Genomic DNA, 22,793 nt, shown 5'->3' with positions numbered 1-22,793 from the left:
TTTTGGATCTCTCTTCTTTTTTGGATTTCCTTTATTTACATATCTTTATTACAATTCCCAAAATCCTATTACTACCATAACAATTCCCAAGACCTGTTGCCGTGAGCGTCAAGAAGATTTGGGACTTCTTTGCCGATGGTAAGAAAAAAAATAATATTCATCTGCACAATTGTTTCTGGCTGACTTACGATGTATCAGTTGTGGATGTTTGATGTAAAAAAAAGGGTTTATGAAACCCGTCAACTGAATATGTTTGATGTAAAACAAATATTTTAGTATGGGTATGACTAAAATTGACCTCCATTTACAATAATTGACCTAGACGTGCTTATAAAGCATGAAATATGGAATATAATAAATAGGGCCCTTAAATGAGCTGAGCTTATTTGCGAACTCAGCTTGTATAAGTTCAAGATCGCCTCATTTGTTTAACTAGATTAGTCGAGCCTAACCACAAAATTAAACTCAATTTATTTGAACCAATTGAGCCGAGCTTAGCTCATGAACAGCTTGTTTGAATTCATTTTATGCATTTATGGATCAAGGTGTAGTCCTACATTTAATTCATATTAAAGGCCCCATTTGATAAATGAGTTTTTTAGGTGTTTATTTAAAACTTTATTGTAGTTTACTCTATAAGCAGTAGGAAAAAATTTTTAAATGGAAAACTTTTTTTTTCTTTTCTCTTTCTTTCTCTTTTTCTTTCTTTCTTTTCTCTTTTCTTTCCTCTCTTCTTCTTCTCCCTTCCCCCTTCCCCCTCCTTCCCCCGCCACCCCGCTACCCTTCCCAGCCAGACAGAAGTAGCATATGCAAATTTTTTCTTGTTTTTCTCTCTCTCCCCTTCTCCTCCCCTCTCCTTCTCTTCCCCCTCCCCCTCTCCCCCGCCACCTCTCCCTCCCTCCGTCAGAATTGCAGCACCAGAAACGGGATTTTTTTTTTTTTGCTTTTTCTCTCCCCTTCTTTTCTCTTTCCTCTTCCATCTCTCCTCCCTCTCCCTCCCCCGCCACCTCTCCCTTCCTCAGCTGGAAGTTGCAGAATCAGAAAAGGGAATTTTTTTTTTTGGCTTTTTTCTCTCCACCTCTTCTCCCTTTCCCTCTCCCTCTTCCGCAACCTCTCCCTCCCTCCCTCCCTCCGCCAGAAGTTGCAACAATAGAAACAGGAATCTTTTTTTTATTTTCTCTCCCTCTCCCTCTCCTCTCCCCTTCCCTCTCCTTCCCTTCCCCCTTCCCCTGGCTGTGATCTGGTCTCGCGACTAGATCGAGTAAAGGGGGAGAGAGATGATGGTGGTGGTGGGAAAGGGGAAGGGGAAGGGGAGGAGAGAGGGAGGAGAGGGAGAGAGAAAAAGCAAAAAAAAAAGTTGCATCTACCTGCACCAGAACAAGTGCCGAAAAAGGTTGCCGGTCAGTCTTGGCCAGCGGCGAAGGTGGTGGTAGGTTGAGGTGGAAGAAGAAAGGAGGAAAGGAATTTTTTTTGGTGTGTTTTGGGTATTTTAAACTGTGTAGGTAAAAAATTTTGAAAAGTTTTTTGAATTTACTGTAGTTAAAATTGGTAAAAAACTAGTAGTAGACAAACTTAGGTAAAACCCATTTGCCAAACTGGCCCAAGGTTCTTCCACAAGTTCCGTATGCAGCAGAACAATGAAATTGTTGATCAAATCAATTACATCGAAGGATATGTGGATGAGATAATGTGTTTTTTTTTTTTTTTGCATAACAAAAATATAAGTCTTATCTTGATTTCTTTGGTGTTTAAAGGTCATTTTGTAAAATGCATTTAGACAACTTTTATTCAGTAACATTTTTATTGTGGAATAGATTGATAAAATTTGTTAATTTGTGAGTTGCAATACGGCATAAGAACCAAGCTTGAACTCATTCCAACTCGTCTTTTTTCTTTTTTATTAAAAGAGTTGAGACCAAGTTTATAGCTCTAACGTGGAACTCTTTTTAATGAGTCGAGCTCAAAAATGATTTAAGCTTGGTTAAGAAATAAGTCAAACTTGATATTGATTTATTGTCAGGCACCACAATTGATCAATTGAAATTGGACCAATTAATTTGTTCCCAAATTCACGAACGTTGTCGTTTCACTTTGAGGCCAGTAGAATTAGCAATAAGTAGGACGATGTCGTGGGAAGTTGAAGTAAGTAGGACGACGTCGTGTGAATTGCATAACAGAATTAGTTAACAATTTAGTAAGTCGGTTACTTCATCCTATTTGTACGGATTTGATTGGTGGAAAAAAGCATCAAACGAGAATAACAGAATTTCCCTCTTTTGCTACTTTCTCTCTCTATTTCCCTCTCTCTGCTCTTTCTTGCTCTCTTCGTCCCCAATCTTCCCCTTCTTCCCCAAATCTTCCCTAATTCCGGAATTAATTCACAATCTAGACAGAAATGGATCCAGAGGCCTGACAAGTGGTATCAGAGCAGGCTGAATCCTTGGAACAATATCCGAATCCATGGCAGAAAATACCAGATTCAAGACTTTGGAGGAGCAAATCAAGAAGCAAGAGACCAGACTCCAGGAGGTAGTGGAAGGTCTGCAAAGCTAGCGGCTACAACAACAGCAAATGCAGATGGAATTTCGTGCAGAATTAGAAGAAAATAGTAAGAGAGTGGAGAATCTAGTAGCTGAGATGAAGCAGGAGCTCAGTGCCTTCATGAGAGCAGTGATCAGCAAGGAAAGAGCTGTTCCTGACGATGATAGGCAAAGAACGGAACAAGCACCACTCTTACCAACTCCTCCAATGAACCAGAGACTACACATTGGATCAGACAACAGCAGAACAGCAAGGAAAGAAACAAGTAAGATTCTGGTACCAAATTCTCCAAAAATTGATCTACCTATATTTACTGGTGAGAATCCGAGAGAGTGGATCCGAAAATGCAATAAATACTGCCTAAATTACCAAATTCCCGAAGATCAAAAAGTTGAAGTTATAGAAATGTATTTGGAAGGAAAGGCAGATAACTGGTTCCAGGGGATTAAGTTGGAACAACCTGGAATGACTTGGAGAGTATTTGAGGAATTGTTGTATAGAAGGTTTGATAGTAGAAACGGAAGAGATGTAGTGGAGGAATTCAACAAGCTGAGACAATCTGGCAAGATAGAGGAGTACCAGGAAAGGTTTGAGGAGCTTAAAACTCTGATGATGGTTAGGAATCCACATCTGGATGAGGAGTATTATGTATCTAGATTTATCAGTGGACTTAAGGATGAAATCAGAACTATGATAAAAATGTTAAGACCTACGAATTTGTCAGAAGCATTTGAATTGGCTACACTACAAGAAGAGGCATTGAGGCTTCAGACAAGAACCTACAAGGAGGGAGGGAAGGCTGCATCTGAGGATTGGTTTGGAATCTCTAGGAACTCCTCCCAACACCAGATCCAGAGCTCTCAGTATAGGGTGCCTCCTACCAACACCTTTAGGAATACTCCTTTCAAAGGCAAACCACTGACCACCTCAGGATCTGAACCTAGAAGACTCTCAGCTGAAGAGTTACAATACAGAAGGAACAATGGACTTTACTTTAAATGTGGAGAGAAGTTCGGACAGGGTCATCAGTGCAAACCTGGCCACCTGAACCTTTTAGTTACTGATGAGGAAGAGGAAATTGAGTTTGAAGATGCTATAGGGGAACAGGATGAATCCACAGGGAATCCAGGACAAGTAATGGAACTGTCATTACATGCACTGTCTGAGGCTATGAAGAGAAAAACAATAACGCTGATAGGGAAGTGGGATAGGGAGGAAATGCTCATATTAGTTGACACAGGGAGCTCAGATAGTTATATCAGTAGTGAAAAGGTTATTGCATTTATATTCCCTATCAACTAGTGGAACCATTCTCTGTGATTGTGGGGAATGGAGCATGTGTGACTAGCAAAGCCATATGTCCCAAAGTAACCTGGGGGATTAACCAGCATCAGTTCTGCTTTGATCTCAAGGTAATGGACTTAAGTGGCTGGGATATGATATTAGGAGTAGACTGGATGACTCACTTTAGCCCCATCACGTTTGATTTTCATCAGTTGACTATATCCCTATACAATCAAGGTGAAGTAGTGCAACTGAGGGGACAAGCTGAGAACTGTGACTTGGATCTTATTAGAGGGAAGGACCTGAGACACTTCATTGAATACAAGAAGCAAATGTGCTTAGCTCTGAGGATGGAACAGGAGAAGTTGTCAGAGGAGCCTGAGGTGTCTGCTGAGGTTCAACAGATTATTGAAGACTTTAAGGATGTATTCCAGACACCTACTGAGTTGCCACCCACTAGGGAGATCGACCATGAGATCCCTCTAAAACAGGGATTACAGCTTTCAAGATGAAGCCATATCGATATCCTCATTCTCAAAAAGGTGAAATGGAAAGGCAGGTAAGAGAAATGCTGCAGCATGGTATAATTATACACAGTAATAGTCCCTTTGCTTCCCCAATGTTACTGGTTAAGAAAAAGGAAGGAACATGGCGTTTTTGTGTAGATTACAGACGTTTGAATGAAATGACTATTAAGGACAGGTATCCTATCCCAAATGTAGATGAACTGATCAATGAGTTGGCAGGATCAAAGTACAAAACTAAGTTGGACCTCACCTCTGGTTACCACCAGATCAGAGTCAAGCCTAAGGACACTCACAAAACTACTTTTCAGATGCATTGTGGTCACTATGAATTTTTGGTCATGCCCTTTGGACTGACCAATGCACCAGCAACTTTTCAATCTCTTATGAATTAGATATTCTAGCCATATTTGAGGAAATTTGTCTTGGTATTTTTTGATGATATCTTGATTTACAGTTCTACCATTGAGTTGCATTTGGAACATCTGAGAATAGTCTTAACTGTCTCGAAAAAGCACAGACTATTTGCAAAAAAAATCCAAATGCTCGTTTGCACAGCAGAAGATGGATTATCTTGGTCATACTATAACTGAAAATGAAGTGTCCATGGACCAGTCCAAGATAAAGAGCATCATGAACTGGCCTACTCCTAAAAATATAAAGGAGTTAAAGGGATTTTTGGGGCTGACTGGATATTATAGAAGGTTTATCAGGCACTATCGGATCATCTGCAAACCTCTGACAAAACTACTTAGGAAGGACAACTTTGTTTGGAATGAGGAAGCACAGAAGGCCTTTGACTCACTAAAACACATTATGTGCCAAGTCCTGTACTCAGACTACCAGATTTTCTAAAGACCTTCACTATTAAGACTGATGCTAGTGGTGGAGGGATTGGGGCAGTGCTGATGCAGGAAGGTCACCCTATAGCCTTCCTCAACAAGGCCTTATCACCTAGGAACTTGGGATTATCAGCCTACGAAAAGGAGTTGTTGGCACTAGTAATGGCAGTGACCAGATGGAGACATTTTCTGCTAGGCTATCACTTTGTCATCAAGACAGATCACTAGTCCCTAAAGTACCTGCTAGATCAGAAACTTACCACTACACTACAGCACAAATGGTTGGCTAAATTGCTTGGATTAGATTATGAAATACAATACAAGAAAGGATCAACAAACAAGGTTGCGGATGCACTGTCTAGACTATATAACAGGAATTCAGATGGAATCACTCAGCAAGGATCCTGCTTAGCCATTACTTCTGTTACACCCTTATGGATTCAAGAGTTTCAAAGGAGTTATGATGCTGACCCTTAATGTCAGAGTATTATATCCCAACGAGTACTAGATCCTACTGCTCAGTCACAGTATGAGTGGGATAAGGGGTTGCTAAAGTACAGTGGCAAGCTTTATATGGGAGCTACCAATGGATTAAGGGAGAAACTGATTCAAGCTCTCCATGCCTCTGCAATTGGTGGACACTCGGGTCAGAACGGATGCTGGCAAAGGTTGAAGGCTCTATTTTATTGGCCTAACATGAAGCAGGATGTCATCAAGTACGTTCAAGCCTGTGATACATGTCAAAGATTTAAATCTGAACATGTCCCTTATCCTGGTCTGCTACAACCCCTACTTGTACCTCACTTAGCCTGGACTCACCTTACTATGGACTTCATAGAAAGCCTCCCAGAATCCCAGGGATATGATACAGTGTTGGTCATCATTGATCGATTGACCAAAGTAGGACATTTCCTTGCTTTGGCTCACCCTTTCACAGCCAAAACAAGTGGCTCAACTCTTCCTAGACAACATCTTCAAGCTACATGGAATCCCAGAGTCCAGTGTGACTGATAGAGATAGAATCTTCACTAGTGTATTCTGGCAGGAGCTTTTCAGATTAGCAGGAACAAAACTGAGGTATAGCTCTGCTTACTATCCTCAATCAGATGGGCAAAGTGAGAGGCTTAACTAGTGCGTGGAGACTTACCTCAGATGCATGACTGGAGAGTTCCCTCACAACTGGAGCAGGTGGCTTCCTATGGCAGAATGGTGGTACAACTCCTCCTATCATTCCAGCCTACAATTAACTCCTTTTGAAGCACTATATGGCTACAAGGCCCCTCCTTTACCCCTGGGTCCTCACCTTGACACCATCATCGCAGCAGCATCTCAATTACTTCAGGAGAGGTTGAGGATTTCCAGTAGCATCAAAGACCACCTTGCAAAAGCACAGCAACGAATGAAACACTTTGCTGATCAGAAGCGCATGGAGAGGACCTTTGAAGTTGGTGATTAGGTTTTCTTGAAACTGCAGCCTTATAAGCAACAATCAGTTGCCATAAGGAAGTGCCTTAAATTGTCTGCCAGATTCTATAGTCCATTTCAGATCGAAGCCAAGGTTGGCCCAGTTGCTTATTGCCTCAAACTACCTGCTGGAGCACGCATTCATCCAGTCTTCCATGTGTCGCTGCTCAAAAAGAAGATATGATCCCTGCAGTCTGTGGCAACTACACTGCCTGAACTTGACATGGATGATAAGTGCCCCTTGCAACCTGAACGCATCTTGAAGAGAAGGGTGATCATGAGGAATGGCCAATCTGTGATCCAATCCTTGATCAAATGGCGTCAGCTCAATGAGGAGGAAGCTTCGTGGGAAGATAAGGACTTCATACAGGCTCAGTTCCCTCAGTTCAAGTCTTGAGGACAAGACTGTTAAAAGAGGAAGGCAATGTCAAGCACCGCAATTGATCAATTGAAATTGGACCAATTAATTTGTTCCCAAATTCGCGAACGTTGTCATTTCACTTTGAGGCCAGTAGAATTAGCAATAAGTAGGACGACGTCGTGGGAAGCTGAAGTAAGTAGGACGACGTCGTGTGAATTGCATAACAGAATTAGTTAACAATTTAGTAAGTCGGTTACTTCATCCTATTTGTACGGATTTGATTGGTGGAAAAAGGCATCAGACGATAATAACAGAATTTCCCTCTTTTGCTACTTTCTCTCTCTATTTCCCTCTCTCTCTCAATTCTCTCTTCTCTTTCTTGCTCTCTTCGTCCCCAATCTTCCCCTTCTTCCCCAAATCTTCCTCAATTTTCGAATTAATTCACAATCTAGACAGAAATAGATCCAGAGGCCTGACATTTATTAATTAAATGAGTCTGAGCTAAAAGCTAGACATGTGGCTCGGATTGGCTTGTTAATAGCTCCGTGGTAAGATTATAATATCACTTTATCCCTGTTATGGTTTTTCAATCGACCATATAGTTCCCTATAGCCTTATATAAAGTGGTTAGGCACTTCTTGTGTCTAATATGTGAAAAAAGGACATGACAAAAATTTTAACTAACCCTGTAACTAGAGGAGATTTTAGTCCATTTACCATTTTGTGAAAATCCACAAGAGGTTAAATAGATATTCTTGGATAATAGGGACTATTTGGTAATACGCAAAAATAAAGAGGGCTGAAATAGTAATTTTTCATTGAAATTAAAGGAAATGAAATATCGACGCTGTTTGCTTATTTTCCTGAATCTTTTTTTATGATTATAATTAAATTGCATTTCCACTTCTTTTCTATTGCCTTTATCCAAGGATGAAATAATGTGACAAATTCGAGAGGGCAATTTTGGCATGAATTGCTAATTAGATCATCTCCTTGATTTTATTTAGGGCAAAAAATCGCGGTGGTCCTCTAACTTTCAACTTTGCGCACTTTTAGTCCTCCAACTAATAATTACCCAAATGTAGTCCTCGAATTAAAAAATTTGTATCTTTATAGTCTATCTGTCCAATTTGGATGTTAAGATGGACGGGAGAGACATCACGGACTACTCTCATAACATTTGTTGAGGGCAATCTCGTCAGCACAGCAGAGGGACTTATCTTAAATTAAAAATCTCCTTCTTCTCCATTTTCATTCCAATTGACATCTGAAGCTTGTAGGACTGGTAAATCTTCTTCTTTTCCATTTTCAGTCCAATTGACAGTACATTTTTTGTCTCAATTGAGCCGAAAATGAGGAGATTCAACACTCCAACTCTCCCTGTGTGCTCCTGCGGTAAATTGACAAAGATGGTGACTTCGTGGACATCTCGGAATCCTGGCAGGAGGTATGCAGTATGCGCAGATGGGGATTGCGACTTTTGGGATTGGATCGACGGGGAAATGTGTCGTCGGTCAATTGAGGTGATACCCGGTCTTCTAAGAAGGGTGAATGCAACTAAGCAACAAATGGATGAATTGCAAACTGTACTGACCAAATTGGAGTCAAAAGCTGCAAAGTTGAAGGTGAAAGTGAAGGATATGGAACACGAATTGGCGAGGCAAAAGCATATTAGGAAGTGGCTTCTAAGACTACTGGTACTCTCTTCAGTTTTAATCTTATTAATGGTGGTTTGGCCTCGAGATGAAAGATGAACTTCTGGAATGCTGCAAATTGAAAAAGCTCTATGAAAATTGCATAGCTGACCAGATACAATTTAGCAAGATGCTGATGGAGTAATCTGACTTTAAGATAACTGTAAAAATTGTGTTGTAATCCTGTCATATTGTATTGGCCTTTGAATTGTACTGTATGCTTTTGGAAGAATGGAAGTAATAGAATGAATTTGAACTGGTGGTCCATTGTGCTTGGCAGGCTGGCAGCCACACATGAAGACGACATTAGAATGGGAAAAATGAATGAATGCAGATAGTAGAAACAAGAATAAAACAAAAAAAAAAAAGACAAAATGACCTGTTATATTCATTCATTCATTTACTTGATACCATCCAACTGTGTGCTAAAAATAATAGTAGTAACCAGAATAGAATAAAACAAAACAAAACAAAATGCCCTGTTTTATTCATTCATTCATTTCCTTGATACCATCCAACATAGTAGTCAAAAGGGATACAATAGTCAAGCTTGACCATTTAACAATTAGTAGGAAAAAACTAATCAACTTATACACAAAAAGCTAAGCAGTTGGACAAAACTATTACTTGGTCAAAAGCTGTCTATTACAAAAGAAAGACAAAAGACATTTCCTAGTCAAAAGAGATCCAACAATAAAGTACTGTTGGTTTTGCAAAACAGTGGGTGTTGTTGGATTAAACAACTATCTATCCTCTTGTACCTCCAGTTTCTCTTCCTCTTCCTCTACCAGCTCTTCCTCTGCCCCTGCCACTCCATTTTCCCTTCCAATTCCCAACAGTGAAGGGAGGTTGTTTGCCCCAATATGCGTAGTTCAGATTGATAAATCCTTTATCAGTATCTATTAAAGGCTGATTTGTTGAATTTTTCTGCTTCTGCCTCTTAGGAGGTAGTTTCTGTGTTAAGGGAGTGCTACAAGAGGCTTGTTGTTCTTGAAGATTAACGCCATGCTGGAATGATGATTGGTGGTCTTGCTGATCCACTTGCTGTTGATGTATCTCAATCTGATGCTAATGCTCAGATTCAAATGCCTTATGTTGGTGTTCATTCTGATACTCATACGCCTCGTGAACTTGAGGAGATTGTTGCTGCACATTTCTTTTTTTCTTCCTTTGCTGGTCCTTTCTAACCTATCAATGGCAACAATTAACAAAAAGTAAGATTTAATCTGCCTTTTCATGTATACCACAATTTCTGTACACTTACAGTCTGCCTTTTAGATGGCCTCGTAGAGGACTTTGGACTTCTAGGATTTTCTGCACCCTGTGGAGTATGTAGACCAATATCAGTATCGTCTTCTACTTGATTAGATTGAGTAGACCCTTCTTTGCAGCATGTAGCTGCATTGTGACCTGCCTTCCCACACTTTTTGCAATGTATAATAATTCTCCTTCTCAATTTTCTACCATGATTTTTTTCCTCTGTGATGTCTTTCCTTCGAGCCTTTCTTGGCCTCCCAGGCTGAGCAACAGTGAGTGGTGGGTCCAATATAGGCATGGTGGATGGGGGCCATAGAATTTCACCACTAATTGATTGGAGGATATTACAATATATCTTCAAAAATAGATCTGTACTGTATCAACCTTCAAGTTCGTTATAAGGATTTCTATTATTCCTATGAATTGCCGCTATTGCATGACAGCAAGGAATTTCACTTACGGCCCATAATTTGTAGGTGCAATGCCTTTTTTTTAGGTCTACAGCATATTGGTCTCCTTTAAGGCCCTTCACTTGATAACCAACAGCAGCATTCCAAATAGGATTCCAGTGAGTTGAACGCTTCACTCTTTCATCAACAATTTCCTTGGGCAGTGGTCCAATAGGACCTTTACATTTCTCCATAGCTGTCTTTCTTTGTTGAATCCTATCCATAATATACTCTCTGATAGTCTCTAGTAGTGAAATTACAGGCTGATCTCTGGCTTCAAGGATATGAGCATTAAAAGATTCACAAAGGTTATTGACCATCATATCACTTTTGGCATGAGTTGGGAAAAATGCCTTGCACCAATGCCGAGGATGAGGTGCCTTTTTCACCCAGTTGTGTGCTTCCTAGTCATACGTCTCCAAGTTTGACATTGCGTTATTGAAGTGCTCAGGTGTAGTACAACATACAATATTCCAAAATCTCTCCTTCAACGCCTCTCCTGGATGCTTTTTCTTAAAATTTCTATATAAATGCTGCACACAATATCGGTGCTCACAGTTTGGAAGCACCTCAGCTAATGCTCTGTCCAGTCCCTGCAATATAAATAGAAAAGTAAACACCTTCATCTAGATGTTAGAAACCAGATTACAATGATATAGTGCATAACCTTTTGTTGGTCAGAGATAAAAGTGTAGTGGCATTGGTTTTGTATATCCAAATCCTCACTCAACAACTTTAGAAACCATGTCCATTGTTCCGTGGCTTCTTTCTCCACAACTGCCCACACAATTGGCCAATAACCATTGTTAGGGTCCACTCCAAGAACAGTAAGTAATTGTCCTGGATAAGTGCCTTTCAGATGGCATCCATCTAAGCCTATAATAGCCCTACAACTATCCTTAAAGCCTTTCTTAAGTGGCCCAAGGCAGCAGTATAGTCGCATGAATCTTGGATTACCTGTAGGCAGTTTGAATGGGGTAAACATAACCTCCATAGTACTTCCCTAATGTGTCTTCTTTATCTCACTGTAATATTCCCAAATCTTCTTGTATTGTGCCTCTGCAAACCTCTTAATAAGCTGTATAACCTTGGCTCTTGGTTTTCTAGCCACCCATTTAGAAATCTCAACCTCATAATCCTCATGAACAGTTTGCCTAAGCTCCCTAACAGGCATCTTTGTGTTAGACCTGATTCTCTCCATATACCTATTGGATAGCCATGTAGAAGTCATGTTTTTATTCTTCCAAGCGTGATTGCAATTCTCATGCACATCATGCATTGTATTTACCACCAAATCTGATGTACCAAGTGCTCTCTCAATTGATGCAAAGACAAACCAAGGACACGGGTCTCTACAAACAGCCTTCATCCTTTTGGTATCATTTTTACATGTCCAGACTGATTTACCTTTTTTGATACCATATTCGGTCACTGCTGCCTTGAATTGTTGCCTTGACTCAAATTTCATCCCCAATTCAAACTTGGGGTCTATCATGAATTTATCCCATACAAATCTCTTGTATCTGCCTTCGAACTGGTTCTCATCTTCTTCTGATGAACTGTAATCACTGCTTAAGTGATACGGTACATAGTTTTCATCCAATGCATTTGTCTGCCTCTAAGGACCTTCATCTACATGTTTCTCTTTTCTTCTCCTCACTTGTTTCTTTCCCTTTTTTGGCTGTTGTGGTTGCTGATTGTTGGTTTTCTGCTGAACTGAGGGCTGTTGGGGTTGTTGCTCAGCTCTTATTTGGTTTTTAGACTGTTGATGCTGGTTTCTAGCCTGCGAAGACCTCTCAGATATATCATGCTGTTGTTCACCTCTTGTATCCAGTTGCTGCCTGTCTCCTTCTCTAATGAGGTTATAAAGAAGCTGTTCATCTCCACAATAATCATTATCCCAACGAAACCTCTCTACTTCAGCATCTGATTCAGATGCAACTTCACCATCATGTGTAGTGCCCCCATGTGTAGTTCCAGGCCCCTCATGTGTAGTGCCCTCATGTGTAGTTCCAAGCCCCTCATGTGTAGTGCCCTGTTCATTCCTTGGATTTTCAGCAGTTGGTCCATTGTCCCTTAATGGTTCTGCTGAAGTCTGCCCAGTTTCATTGTCAACAGTTTGCCAAGTTGACTGTGATGCCCCACCTCTACTAGGTACCATTTGTAAACAAGGTTCCACAACTACCCTACCTTCATCATCTAGTTCTTCGATTACCACACCACATTTTTTCTGCTCTACTGAATTACCCCTACCTGCAGCCTCCATCAAAACTTGATCAATTTCTTCAATTGTTAAGTGGTTACAGTAAACCTCCATCACTTTATATTCATAAGCCAAGGTACAAAATTTGTTTACATCAGCATCTGTACACAATTCCCTTAACCCACTGTTAAGATCTTCAATTGGTTCAAGATAGTAATACATTATGGTTTCCTGATCATGACCTAGCTTCTCTACCATTTGATTCAGTTCATGAATTGACATCCGTTCACAATCACATAAGTCTACTTCGTCCACATCACCACCAACATAACTTATGTAACTTCCCCAATGAATCTTTCCCCCGTGATGCATTCTTATAGTAAACCATTCAGATCCTGCATCTACATTAACAATTACGAGTTAATTTGGTAACTAATTAATTAACTCTTTAATTTTGTATATAAAAGACCTTAATCCCAAACCTAGGTCAATAGGTACTAATATATACTAAACTAATCAACATCAGAAATTAAATAATTTGGCTAGCTCAACAAGACAAAGTAGTCATGGCCCAGTAATTTAAAAAATATGCTTCAGGACCACTGGTGCTTATTTATAGACAGAGACAGTGAACCCAAATATGGGACCACTTTCCTCCCATATTTGAGACAAAACACCCTCACATTCAATCCCACAACCAAAATAAAACTTCCTATGTACTTAGCAATCACTATAACACAAATAACCATCAATTGTTGCTCATTTTTGCAGAACTTTGTACAGTTTAAGTGCACATACCGTATACTAACTGGGGGTCGAAGTAGACGCCCCTTTTCCTAATTTTCCATTCCACCATTCCTCTGGGCAGACTTCAAACCCTTCTCGTCTTTTTCTCTGCTGCAAATCTCGTCACTGGAAGGCATAATTTAGGGTTAATTGGAGAAGAAGGAGTTCCACTAACAGTCCGAACTTTGCCCCTTTTGGAGGGACTTTGTTGTTTTCAAGGGGACTTTGTTGTTTTCGAGGGACTTTGTTATTTTTTGTACGAGATTGCCCCCAACAAATGTTATGAGAGTAGTCCGTGATGTCTCTCCCGTCCAACTTAACGTCCAAATTGGACGGATGGACTATAAAGATACAATTTTTTTAATTCGAGAACTACATTTGCGCAATTATTAGTTGGAGGACTAAAAGTGCGCAAAGTTGAAAGTTAGAGAACTACCGTGGTTTTTTGCCCTTTTATTTATCACATAATCCTTTTATAGTTTAAAAAATATCTACTTAACTCCCTACCATTTTGTACACAAATTTAAAATTGATGGAAATCCCTCAAGTAGCAGCTTTAGTTAAAAATTCCAATTATATCGTTGTCTAATACTGATCACTATGAGGTTCTAAGAGTGGGATCTAAACAAGGGGGGACGGAGTTGATTTGAATCCAGATCATTTAATTTCTGAAGTCTCAGCCTTAATAATTAGACACTACGAGACTCTAATCACATTACATAAAACTATAAGGGAACATTTTTGAACCCTAATGGAATTGTGTAATATAATGCGAAGCCACAATGGCTAAAAATTGATTTGTCCAAATTTTTATGAAAATTTTGATAAGCAATAATATTCTTGGAAAATAGGATGTAATAGGCCGTTTTGATAAACTTTGGCAAACTGGACATGAAGATAAAAATTAGAAATTATGCCCTCTTTACAAACCATTTCTCATATATTATTCTGCTAAACAAAACCTCTAACCGATAGCTCCTTTTCCCTCCCCTTCCACTTCTGTACTGCCTGATCTTCATTGCTTCCACCCAGAACCACAATCACCCTGCACCGCCTTATGGACCATGAAGAAGTCACTGAAGAGCATGCACTACCACCCAATCATGAACTACATGCACCAACACCCAAGAAACACCCTGATTTTGAGGTTGGCTACTGCCTTCTCTGTTCTGAAAAGAAGCATACTGAAAATGGCCTCAAAGATCACAATAAACGCATTCACACCAGGTACCTCAAGAATAAGTGCGGTACTTGCCAGAACGTCTTCAAAACCCAGGCCTCATTGCGGCTGCACAGAAGGCCTGGCCCACCTGATCAGTAACACTTTCTCTGATTCATCCCCTGTGAGAAAATTGATCAATCATGTGAGGCGAAGGGGATGGTTAATATTCTTGGGAGAAGCCAAGGACAAAGTTGCTGCTACGTTACACTTAAAGGATAACTCCATTCAGGCGCGTCTGATTGCAACCTTTGCTTGTTACGCTTCGGGTTATTAAGGAGCTCTGAAATTTTTCAAGAATCAATTTTTATCGGAAAGATCTAAAATTCTTGCTTTTAGTCCGTCGAAATATGCGTATAGATGTTGATTTCTTTATGGTGAATATAAAGAAGAATTTTGTGCTTTTAATCCATAACAAATGTGCACAGATGTTGATTTCATTAAGGTGAAAATAAAAAAGAAAATCTTGATTATGATCTTTGGTTTTAAGGGCTTCATATGATAATCTGATATCAATCTTCAAGATTCAATTTTTCTTGGTCTTTATAAGAAAAAGCTTAACTTTTATGTTTGTCATCCATATATATATATATGTGTGTGTGTACAAACGTTGATTTCTTTACTGTGATCGATTCTGCTCTGTTGCATGTTGAAATGTTGTTAAAGTTTGGTTGTTGGTTTTGGAATTGGATGAACGTTAGGGAGTTGTGCATTGATCCGGACTCAGCTGGAGATAATGGGAAGAGTAATAATTGACTAATGATAGTTAACGTTCTGTAGATTGTTTGTGGGTTGTCCAATTTGCTTATGGTTGATCTTTTCCGTTATTTCAAGTGCCTAAGTTCCTTCTCAGATAATGCTATAACTGCACATCATAGATCTTCAATTGGCAATAGAAATCTGGAATTTTTGGATGGTGATGGTTTAGCTTAACACGGCCACAAGCAACAGAGAAGTAGTGAGTTTTCCGAGCTATAATTGGCTGTATAACTGTGAATGACTGGATTTTTGGAGCCAAAATTAGACACTATCATTCACAAAGAACACAGAAAGATTGTAAGGACATGTGTCCTAAGGATATTGGGTGGTTAGTTATGCTATTGTGATGCCATTTTTTATTACAATTAATTTGTCTTGAATGATTAATTATGAACGCATTTGCATGTTTTTTTTTTTTGTTTTTTGGGCCAAGATAGGATTTATTAATGCAATGGTTTCTCTTTTTTTCTTTTTTGTTTTCCCCTTGAAACAAGTTTGTTAGAATTAGTTAACTTCGATACAATCTTTTCTTTTGTAGTTGCTGGTTAATGACCATAAGGATCTGCTTTTATTAAGAGAACTAGTTCCTATGCACCGGTCATTTTGCATTCAGTAGTACAATTAAATACTGCAACATAAAATTTAAAAATCCAAATATTCATTTAAATTGATAAACTATTTTTTTGATTAACTATTTAAATATAGTTGGAGAATGAAAAAAGAATATACTACATGTAGAACTTAAAATGAGCCAAATTTTGAAAAGGATATGCAATATACTAAACAAAATATTGTAAACATTCAATATAAACTACTTTCTCTTTTGTAAATTGGTTGAGGTTTAGAAGTTTTAAAAAATCAGGATTATTTGAATTAATATATTTTCTAATCCTATAGTCATAACCATTAACTTTCATTAAATGTTTACCTTCAATTTTCAGTAAATGGCTACCTTGGTCAAGTTTTTAAAATTTAATTCAGGGAGTTATACTGACTAAAACCTCAAAAAATCGAAATTGTTCACCGATGTATTGTTTTAATGATGCATGTGCAGCTTCGATGGCTTCTTCTTTTAATTTCCCTCAATTATCCGGTACAATAGTGAATTATGAAGACAAGGGATCATATTGATGCGCGATGATAAATCTCGGACCACATCAGCAACACCTAAAAGATGAAGGACTGAATGATAATTTTCTCAAATCTTCTATAACTGGGTAATTTCATTCTTTCTTTCTTTTTCGGGTAAAGATTTCTAGCCAATTTACGTACACACGTCCCATTGCAGCTCAATTTGCTGTTATCGTGGAACCATTTTGTCACAAAAATCAGGAATTAAACTACAAAGGTTTCTCTCCTGAACTAATGATTGCACTGTACAAAAAAAAAATGTTTATCCAATGTTAGTTTGGGCCATTTTGGTTGATGCGATGGATGATATCAAGAAGGTTACCACTCCTCATCATTGAACTTTGTGTAAACACTAAGAAAATTTACCAATTCTGAAAGATTTTAATTGGTCCAAATTTTGCATCTCCATATAGTTGTGACCAAGTCTTGATTGACTTTTTAAATGTTTAGTTGTTGTATGAGTTTGTTAATTACCTTTCTCCCCAAAACTAATTTCGATAGAAGTGTGCAACAAATTTAATTTAGATATTAAATTCCTGCTCTCAATTTTTTTTGCCATTACGAATCAAGATTCACTTAAAAAAAAAAAAACAAACAACTATATATTATTCAAACAAAAGATGTAGCTAGTATTACAAAGGGCAAATTCCACTTTACCCCTGTAATTTAGTATTTTTTTTACATAACCCCCCTATGGTTTCAAAAATTATACATAACCCCCTCATAGTTTGGATTAAAGTGTCAAAGTGATGGAAATGATCATTCATAACGGAGTCACCTAAAATATAAAAAATACCCTTATGTAAAATTGAAAATTATTTATTAACCAAGGGGGGTTATGTGTATATTTTGAAAACTATAAAGAGATTATATGATAAAATATTAAACTATAAGAGGGTTATATAGTAAAACATAAAAATCATACAAGGTTAGTGTGTTATGTATTTATAAGGATAATTTTGATATTTTTAGAAGTTCCGTTATGAATAACTATTTTCGTCACTTTAATACTTTAATCCACACCATGAGCGGGTTATGTATAGTTTTTGAAATCATAGGGATTATATAAAAAAACGCTAAACCACAGGGGTAAAATGTAATTTACCCTATTACAAAAGATTCTACGAACCTATGACAATAACAGATTTTGGTCCAAAAATTTTGATTCAAAATTTTCATCTGCACAGATGTGCCAAATTATTGTTGACTTTTTAAAGGTTTAATTGTTGTATGTGTTTGTTAATTACCATTCTCCCCAAGAACCAATTTGGATAGAAGTGTGCAACAAATTTAATTCAGTTATGAATTACTTCTCTCAATTTTGTTCCTGTTACAAATCAAGATTCACTTTAAAAAAAACAAATAGCAAACGGCTATATATAATTCAAACAAAACATGTAGCTAGTATTGCAAAAGATTCTACAAACCTATAACAATAACAACAGATTTTGGTCCAAAATTTTCATCTCCATCGCTGTGCCAAATTCTCGATTGACTTGTTATAGGTCTAGTGGTCGTATGCTTGTTAATTACCTTGCATTCTCCAAGACTGATCAACTTGGGCAGAAGTGTGCAACAAATTTTATTCAGCTATAAATTACTTCTCTCATTGTTAGATCCTATAACGAACTAAGACTCAATTCAAAACAAAAGCAAACAACTATATATGATTCAAACAAAACATATGTAGTACTACAAACATATAATTGAAAAAAAAACGTATGTAGTTCTACAAAAGATTCTACAAACCTATTACAACAGAGAAATTGTCTCTATTTGCGTGGACGAGTATCATGAGGGTCAGCAGTATTAGTACTGACCCTAGCAACATCCCTAGCACTTGCTTCAGCCTTTTTCTTAGCATACAAAGTGAAGTAAAAGATAGAACCAGCAATAGCAAAGCCAATAAGAGCCATAGTAGTAGGACTATACGGCAAATTTCTCCTTTGATGCAAAACACCACCAGGGCTATGGCCTGGTGGCCTTTTTGAGTTGTCTACTCCTGCTTTTCTCACATCTTCCGGGCTCATTTTGTGGGTGTCTGCATTGTTCCTCCAATCTTCACCTCCTGCCATTTTTGAACCTCTTTTTTATTCTTCTTGTTTTTACAAAGTTGGGAATTTTGTAAAATCTGAAGTTGGGATTTGATTATATGGTCTATAACTTGTAGTGTGTGACCTTGTGTCATTGGGGAAGGAGGGAGGGTTTTTTTTTTTTGGGAGGGGTGGGGGGCTGGGGGTTCTGCCACGTTCTTTTTGACTATTGACGGTTTTTGGGATGATGAGATTCGAGTTGGACATGTGTCAATTTAGAGAGGATTTTGTGTTGACATGTTTAACAAACGTGGCTTGTACATGCTGATTCATTGGCTTTTGTGGACATCTGTCGTATTTGAGGAAATTTAGGTGTATTTCCTTGAAAGTTTAACCGACTGGACCCACCACCATAATATTTTATGTTCCATTAAATGATTTTTTGTTTTGTTGTATTAAAGGTTGGTTTTATTTGTTCATCTTGAGATTTGGCTAAACATCCTCTCATAATTTTAGGTTTTTGCTGAAATCTAGTTTTTTTCTTGTTCTCAACTCAATTTGACAGGACCAGCTCAAACTATGTTAGTATTTCTATAATTTATTTTCTTTTAAAACGGTTATTCTGTCTATTTTTTGTCATGGCAAGTTAATACGGAATTACTCTAATACACAAATACATCAGCAACCTTCTAGCAAATACTTCTTTTATCCTTTGATTCTTTTTTTTTTTTTTTACCTTTGTATATTAACCTTCTTGTCCTTCCGACCATTGCCCACCAAAATCATGTATTCTGTTTTTTGATATCTATACAATAATAAAGGGAGGGAGGTAGCAATTGGGATACATATTTTGTGTCATTTTTGAACTTCCAATTTTTTCCTTAAAATTTTGATTTTTATCCTAACTACCTAATCACATTGCTAATATAATCTCTCATAACTCCCTTAAATATTGTAACTACCAAATTAGCTATAATTGGATTAAAGAAAAAATTACTAATAAACTGCAATTTTTCGATGACAAATTTATATAAAATTTAATTTTGTAAAAATAAAATTAATATATTCATAAAAATTAAAAATTATTTCTAATGTGCACACACATTGGGTGTACTCTAAGCACTAGTATAAATACTTCTATTCAGATTAAAACTAAGGCTATGTTTGATAACATAAAAAAGTGCTGAAACTGAATTTTTTCAGACATTCAGATGTTTTGAATGTTCGATAAATAAAAATCCATCTGCTGAACTTGTTAAGCAATGCTGTACTTGTGTGTATTTTTTTCAACACAAGAATCCTAACTAGATGCTTAATTCAGATAAGAATCAATAGAATTATTTCAACTGCCTTATCTTATCTATCAAATATACCCTTGTTTGTTAATTATGTTCAAAATTCTTATCTAATTAAACAACCTGATATTCTCTATTTAAGGGTTTTGTGTTTTTCTTTTCTCCCTTTTAATGACTTTCACATCTTCTCCATACTCTTCATATAATATATTTCATCTTTTTATATTAATTTGATTTAAAAGAAAATATTGTCATTTTCATACCTAACAATTTTAAGCTAATTAAATCATAGGTTTTATTTCTTTTTTGAATGAAAAGATATAAGGGCAAAATTATCAAATTAAACTTATTAAGCATTCAGTTATAAATATTTATCAAATAGTATAAATAAGTTTAGCATTAAAATTCAGACATTCATATATTTCTTTTCAATGCTTAAAATTCAGCAAATTAATTGTTTCAGTATTCAGATTTCAGAATTCAGATTCAGTTTTATCAAACGGAACCTAAGAGTTTTTTCTTAAACTTTTTTTTAGTGAAAGTGAGAGGTTTCGAATTCGGAATCTCCCACTTATACTCTGTCTCCCATACCACCCAAACCATCCCGCCCCTGATTAAGACTAAGAGTTATCTTTGAACAATCTACTCTTTTCTATATTTCAACCATCCTTTTTAATACTTAATTTACTTCTTGTTTTAGTTAAAAACTTTTTTTGAAATTGTAAGTCACAATCTAATGGTGACTTTTTTTTTAATATTTTTAGCGGATCTTTATAGTACATTATAGTTTAATCTATGGTACCAATTCCCCTGGTGATGCCTGGAGAAACTTGAGGATATGTGCAAGGACGCAACCTGAAATTTTAAGTTGAGGGGGCGAAACTCTGACTCATTGTTTTTTTTTTTTTTTTTTTTGTAATGACTGCTTATATTTTGATTAAGCATACATGGATAATTTCAATGACAAAGCATGCATTTTGTATACTCCACTAGTTTAAACTCTACTTGAACTGACTACCATCATTTCTTGCTCTATTTTCTTCTTTCTTATAGATTCTTATGTTACTTATGAGACAAATCAATTTGTTTCCTTCTATTTGGATTTGATAAAAATATTTTTTTGTTCAAATCTTGGTCATTGTGAACAAAGGGAGTGGACAAATCTTAGTACGAGCAAATTGAGAGCATTTGAAGGCATATTGACTATTAATCATGTTTTATTTCTATTTTTCATGTATTTTGAAGTAATTGGATATATTATTGTTAAAAAAATATTGGTTTATGTACTTTTTAATGAATTTTTATTGGTTCATGTATAGTTTTAATGTTGTAGTCATGTGGATATTAAATTAACTTTAAAACTTAATAGTTATAATAATTATGTTAAGGAAATTAAACAGCCATAAGTGAGTTTTAACTAAATCCAAATTAGTCTCATAACTCGAATATTTTGTAAGTCAAGTATGAACTTCATATTTATCAACCTGAAACTCATAGGTTGAAACTTGAAGTAATACTAACTATAAGAGTTGAATATGAATTTATTAAAGCCCTGCTCAGATGGCCCAATTAACAGGCCTACTTAGGTCAAACCATGATTTTGATATGCACTTGAATTGTAATGGAGACTGCAGTCACAGCAGAGGCAATCTCGCAAGCACATCCTCTACCAAATCCTCGAGAGGAGGCTGGAAATTGACATATCTTTGTAATCTAAATTCTGACCAGGAGATCTTAAACTAGCAAAAAGGGGCAAAAAATTCTATATAACTGGTAGCAGCAAAAGATTTTGTTGTGATGGACTTAAATACAACAGAGCAGGTATGATGACAGTTCCAGAACCCTTGGTTTCGGTTTAAAAAATCGATGATTTTAGTTCTTCTGAAAGGTGGAATCTAAACGGGCCCTTATAGAGATGGTTATAGTTATGATTTTTGAACTTCCGGTTCCGGTCCGATTTCAATTCTGATTTTATTTTAGTTACGGTTCCAATTTCTTCTGATTACGGTTTCCGTTCTTTTAATTATGTTTAAATACTTGTTATTATAAAATTAATTCTAAGAAAATATGACAATGAATGTAAAAAAAAAAAAAGAGATTTATTATATTATCATGTGTAAGGAAAAAGAGAAAATCATACAAATTTTATGAAAAATATTTCATTGTTGATTAGATTATTTTAGTCTTGAAGTTAGACTAGTTATAAGGTACAGACCTACTAATAGATAGAACAATAGATTGTTGGGTTGGGCTTGGCTTTGCTGGTATTAGGTGCTGACATATTGACATTAAATTCTAAACTGGCCAAATAAGTTTAAATAGCAAACGTATTTTTGGACGGTTTGAATGGATCCTAAACTATCAATTCCAGTTCTGATTCAAAATATTGGTGAACCTGAACCTAAACCTTTAGTCACGGTTATGGTTATGGTTCTAATTTCCAAAATTCGATTCCGATTCTAGTTTAAAAAATTATCAGGCTAGTTCCAGTCCAAACTTAAACCGTGGACACCCCTACTACAAAGTCCCAAATTCTGATCCTAGCAACTATCAGATTCCGATTTAGTTTGTAGGGATAATCAGATTCCGATTTAGTTTGTAGGGATAATTTCATAAACCTCCCTTGAGGTTTTTGACAATTACACCTAGTTCCCTTGAGATTTCAAAAATTACCTCCCTTTAAATTACCATTTTGGTAACAAAATTTGTTCAGGTCAAAATTTTGAATGAATAACCTGAAATGCCCTCATGAAATTGTGAAATTCATTTTACTTTCTCTTAAAATTCTTTAAAAAATGTGGAATATATTCAACATCACAAAACCATTTTTAACCCTCATCTCTGCTATTCTAAACCTTCCATATTTCCACATCCCTAATTAGTATCATTATCTCCATGACCACCTCCACTATCAATAATTCTAAAACCTCAACCTAAACGACAAACTCAGC

General features: G+C 36.9%; 2 protein-coding genes across 2 annotated transcripts; both read right to left on the bottom strand.

Annotated features, from left to right (window-relative positions):
- Window positions 1-9,778: 9,778 nt before the first annotated feature.
- On the bottom strand, window positions 9,779-11,911 carry LOC113780538. The gene is made up of 6 exons (XM_027326335.1): window positions 11,443-11,911; window positions 11,084-11,373; window positions 10,884-11,009; window positions 10,428-10,820; window positions 9,975-10,322; window positions 9,779-9,898 (listed from the first exon to the last, which is right to left on the bottom strand). Exons 1-6 carry the CDS (start codon window positions 11,909-11,911, stop codon window positions 9,779-9,781), a joined length of 1,746 nt encoding a protein of 581 aa, XP_027182136.1.
- Window positions 11,912-18,254: 6,343 nt separating this feature from the next.
- Window positions 18,255-18,704, bottom strand: LOC113779031. The gene has a single exon (XM_027324439.1). It carries the CDS (start codon window positions 18,587-18,589, stop codon window positions 18,287-18,289), a length of 303 nt encoding a protein of 100 aa, XP_027180240.1. The 5' UTR covers window positions 18,590-18,704; the 3' UTR covers window positions 18,255-18,286.
- Window positions 18,705-22,793: the final 4,089 nt, after the last annotated feature.

Source organism: Coffea eugenioides, chromosome 8 (genome assembly GCF_003713205.1).
Source record: "Coffea eugenioides isolate CCC68of chromosome 8, Ceug_1.0, whole genome shotgun sequence".
NCBI classification, from domain to species: domain Eukaryota; kingdom Viridiplantae; phylum Streptophyta; class Magnoliopsida; order Gentianales; family Rubiaceae; genus Coffea; species Coffea eugenioides.
This window is presented reverse-complemented; position numbering and strand designations above follow the sequence as displayed.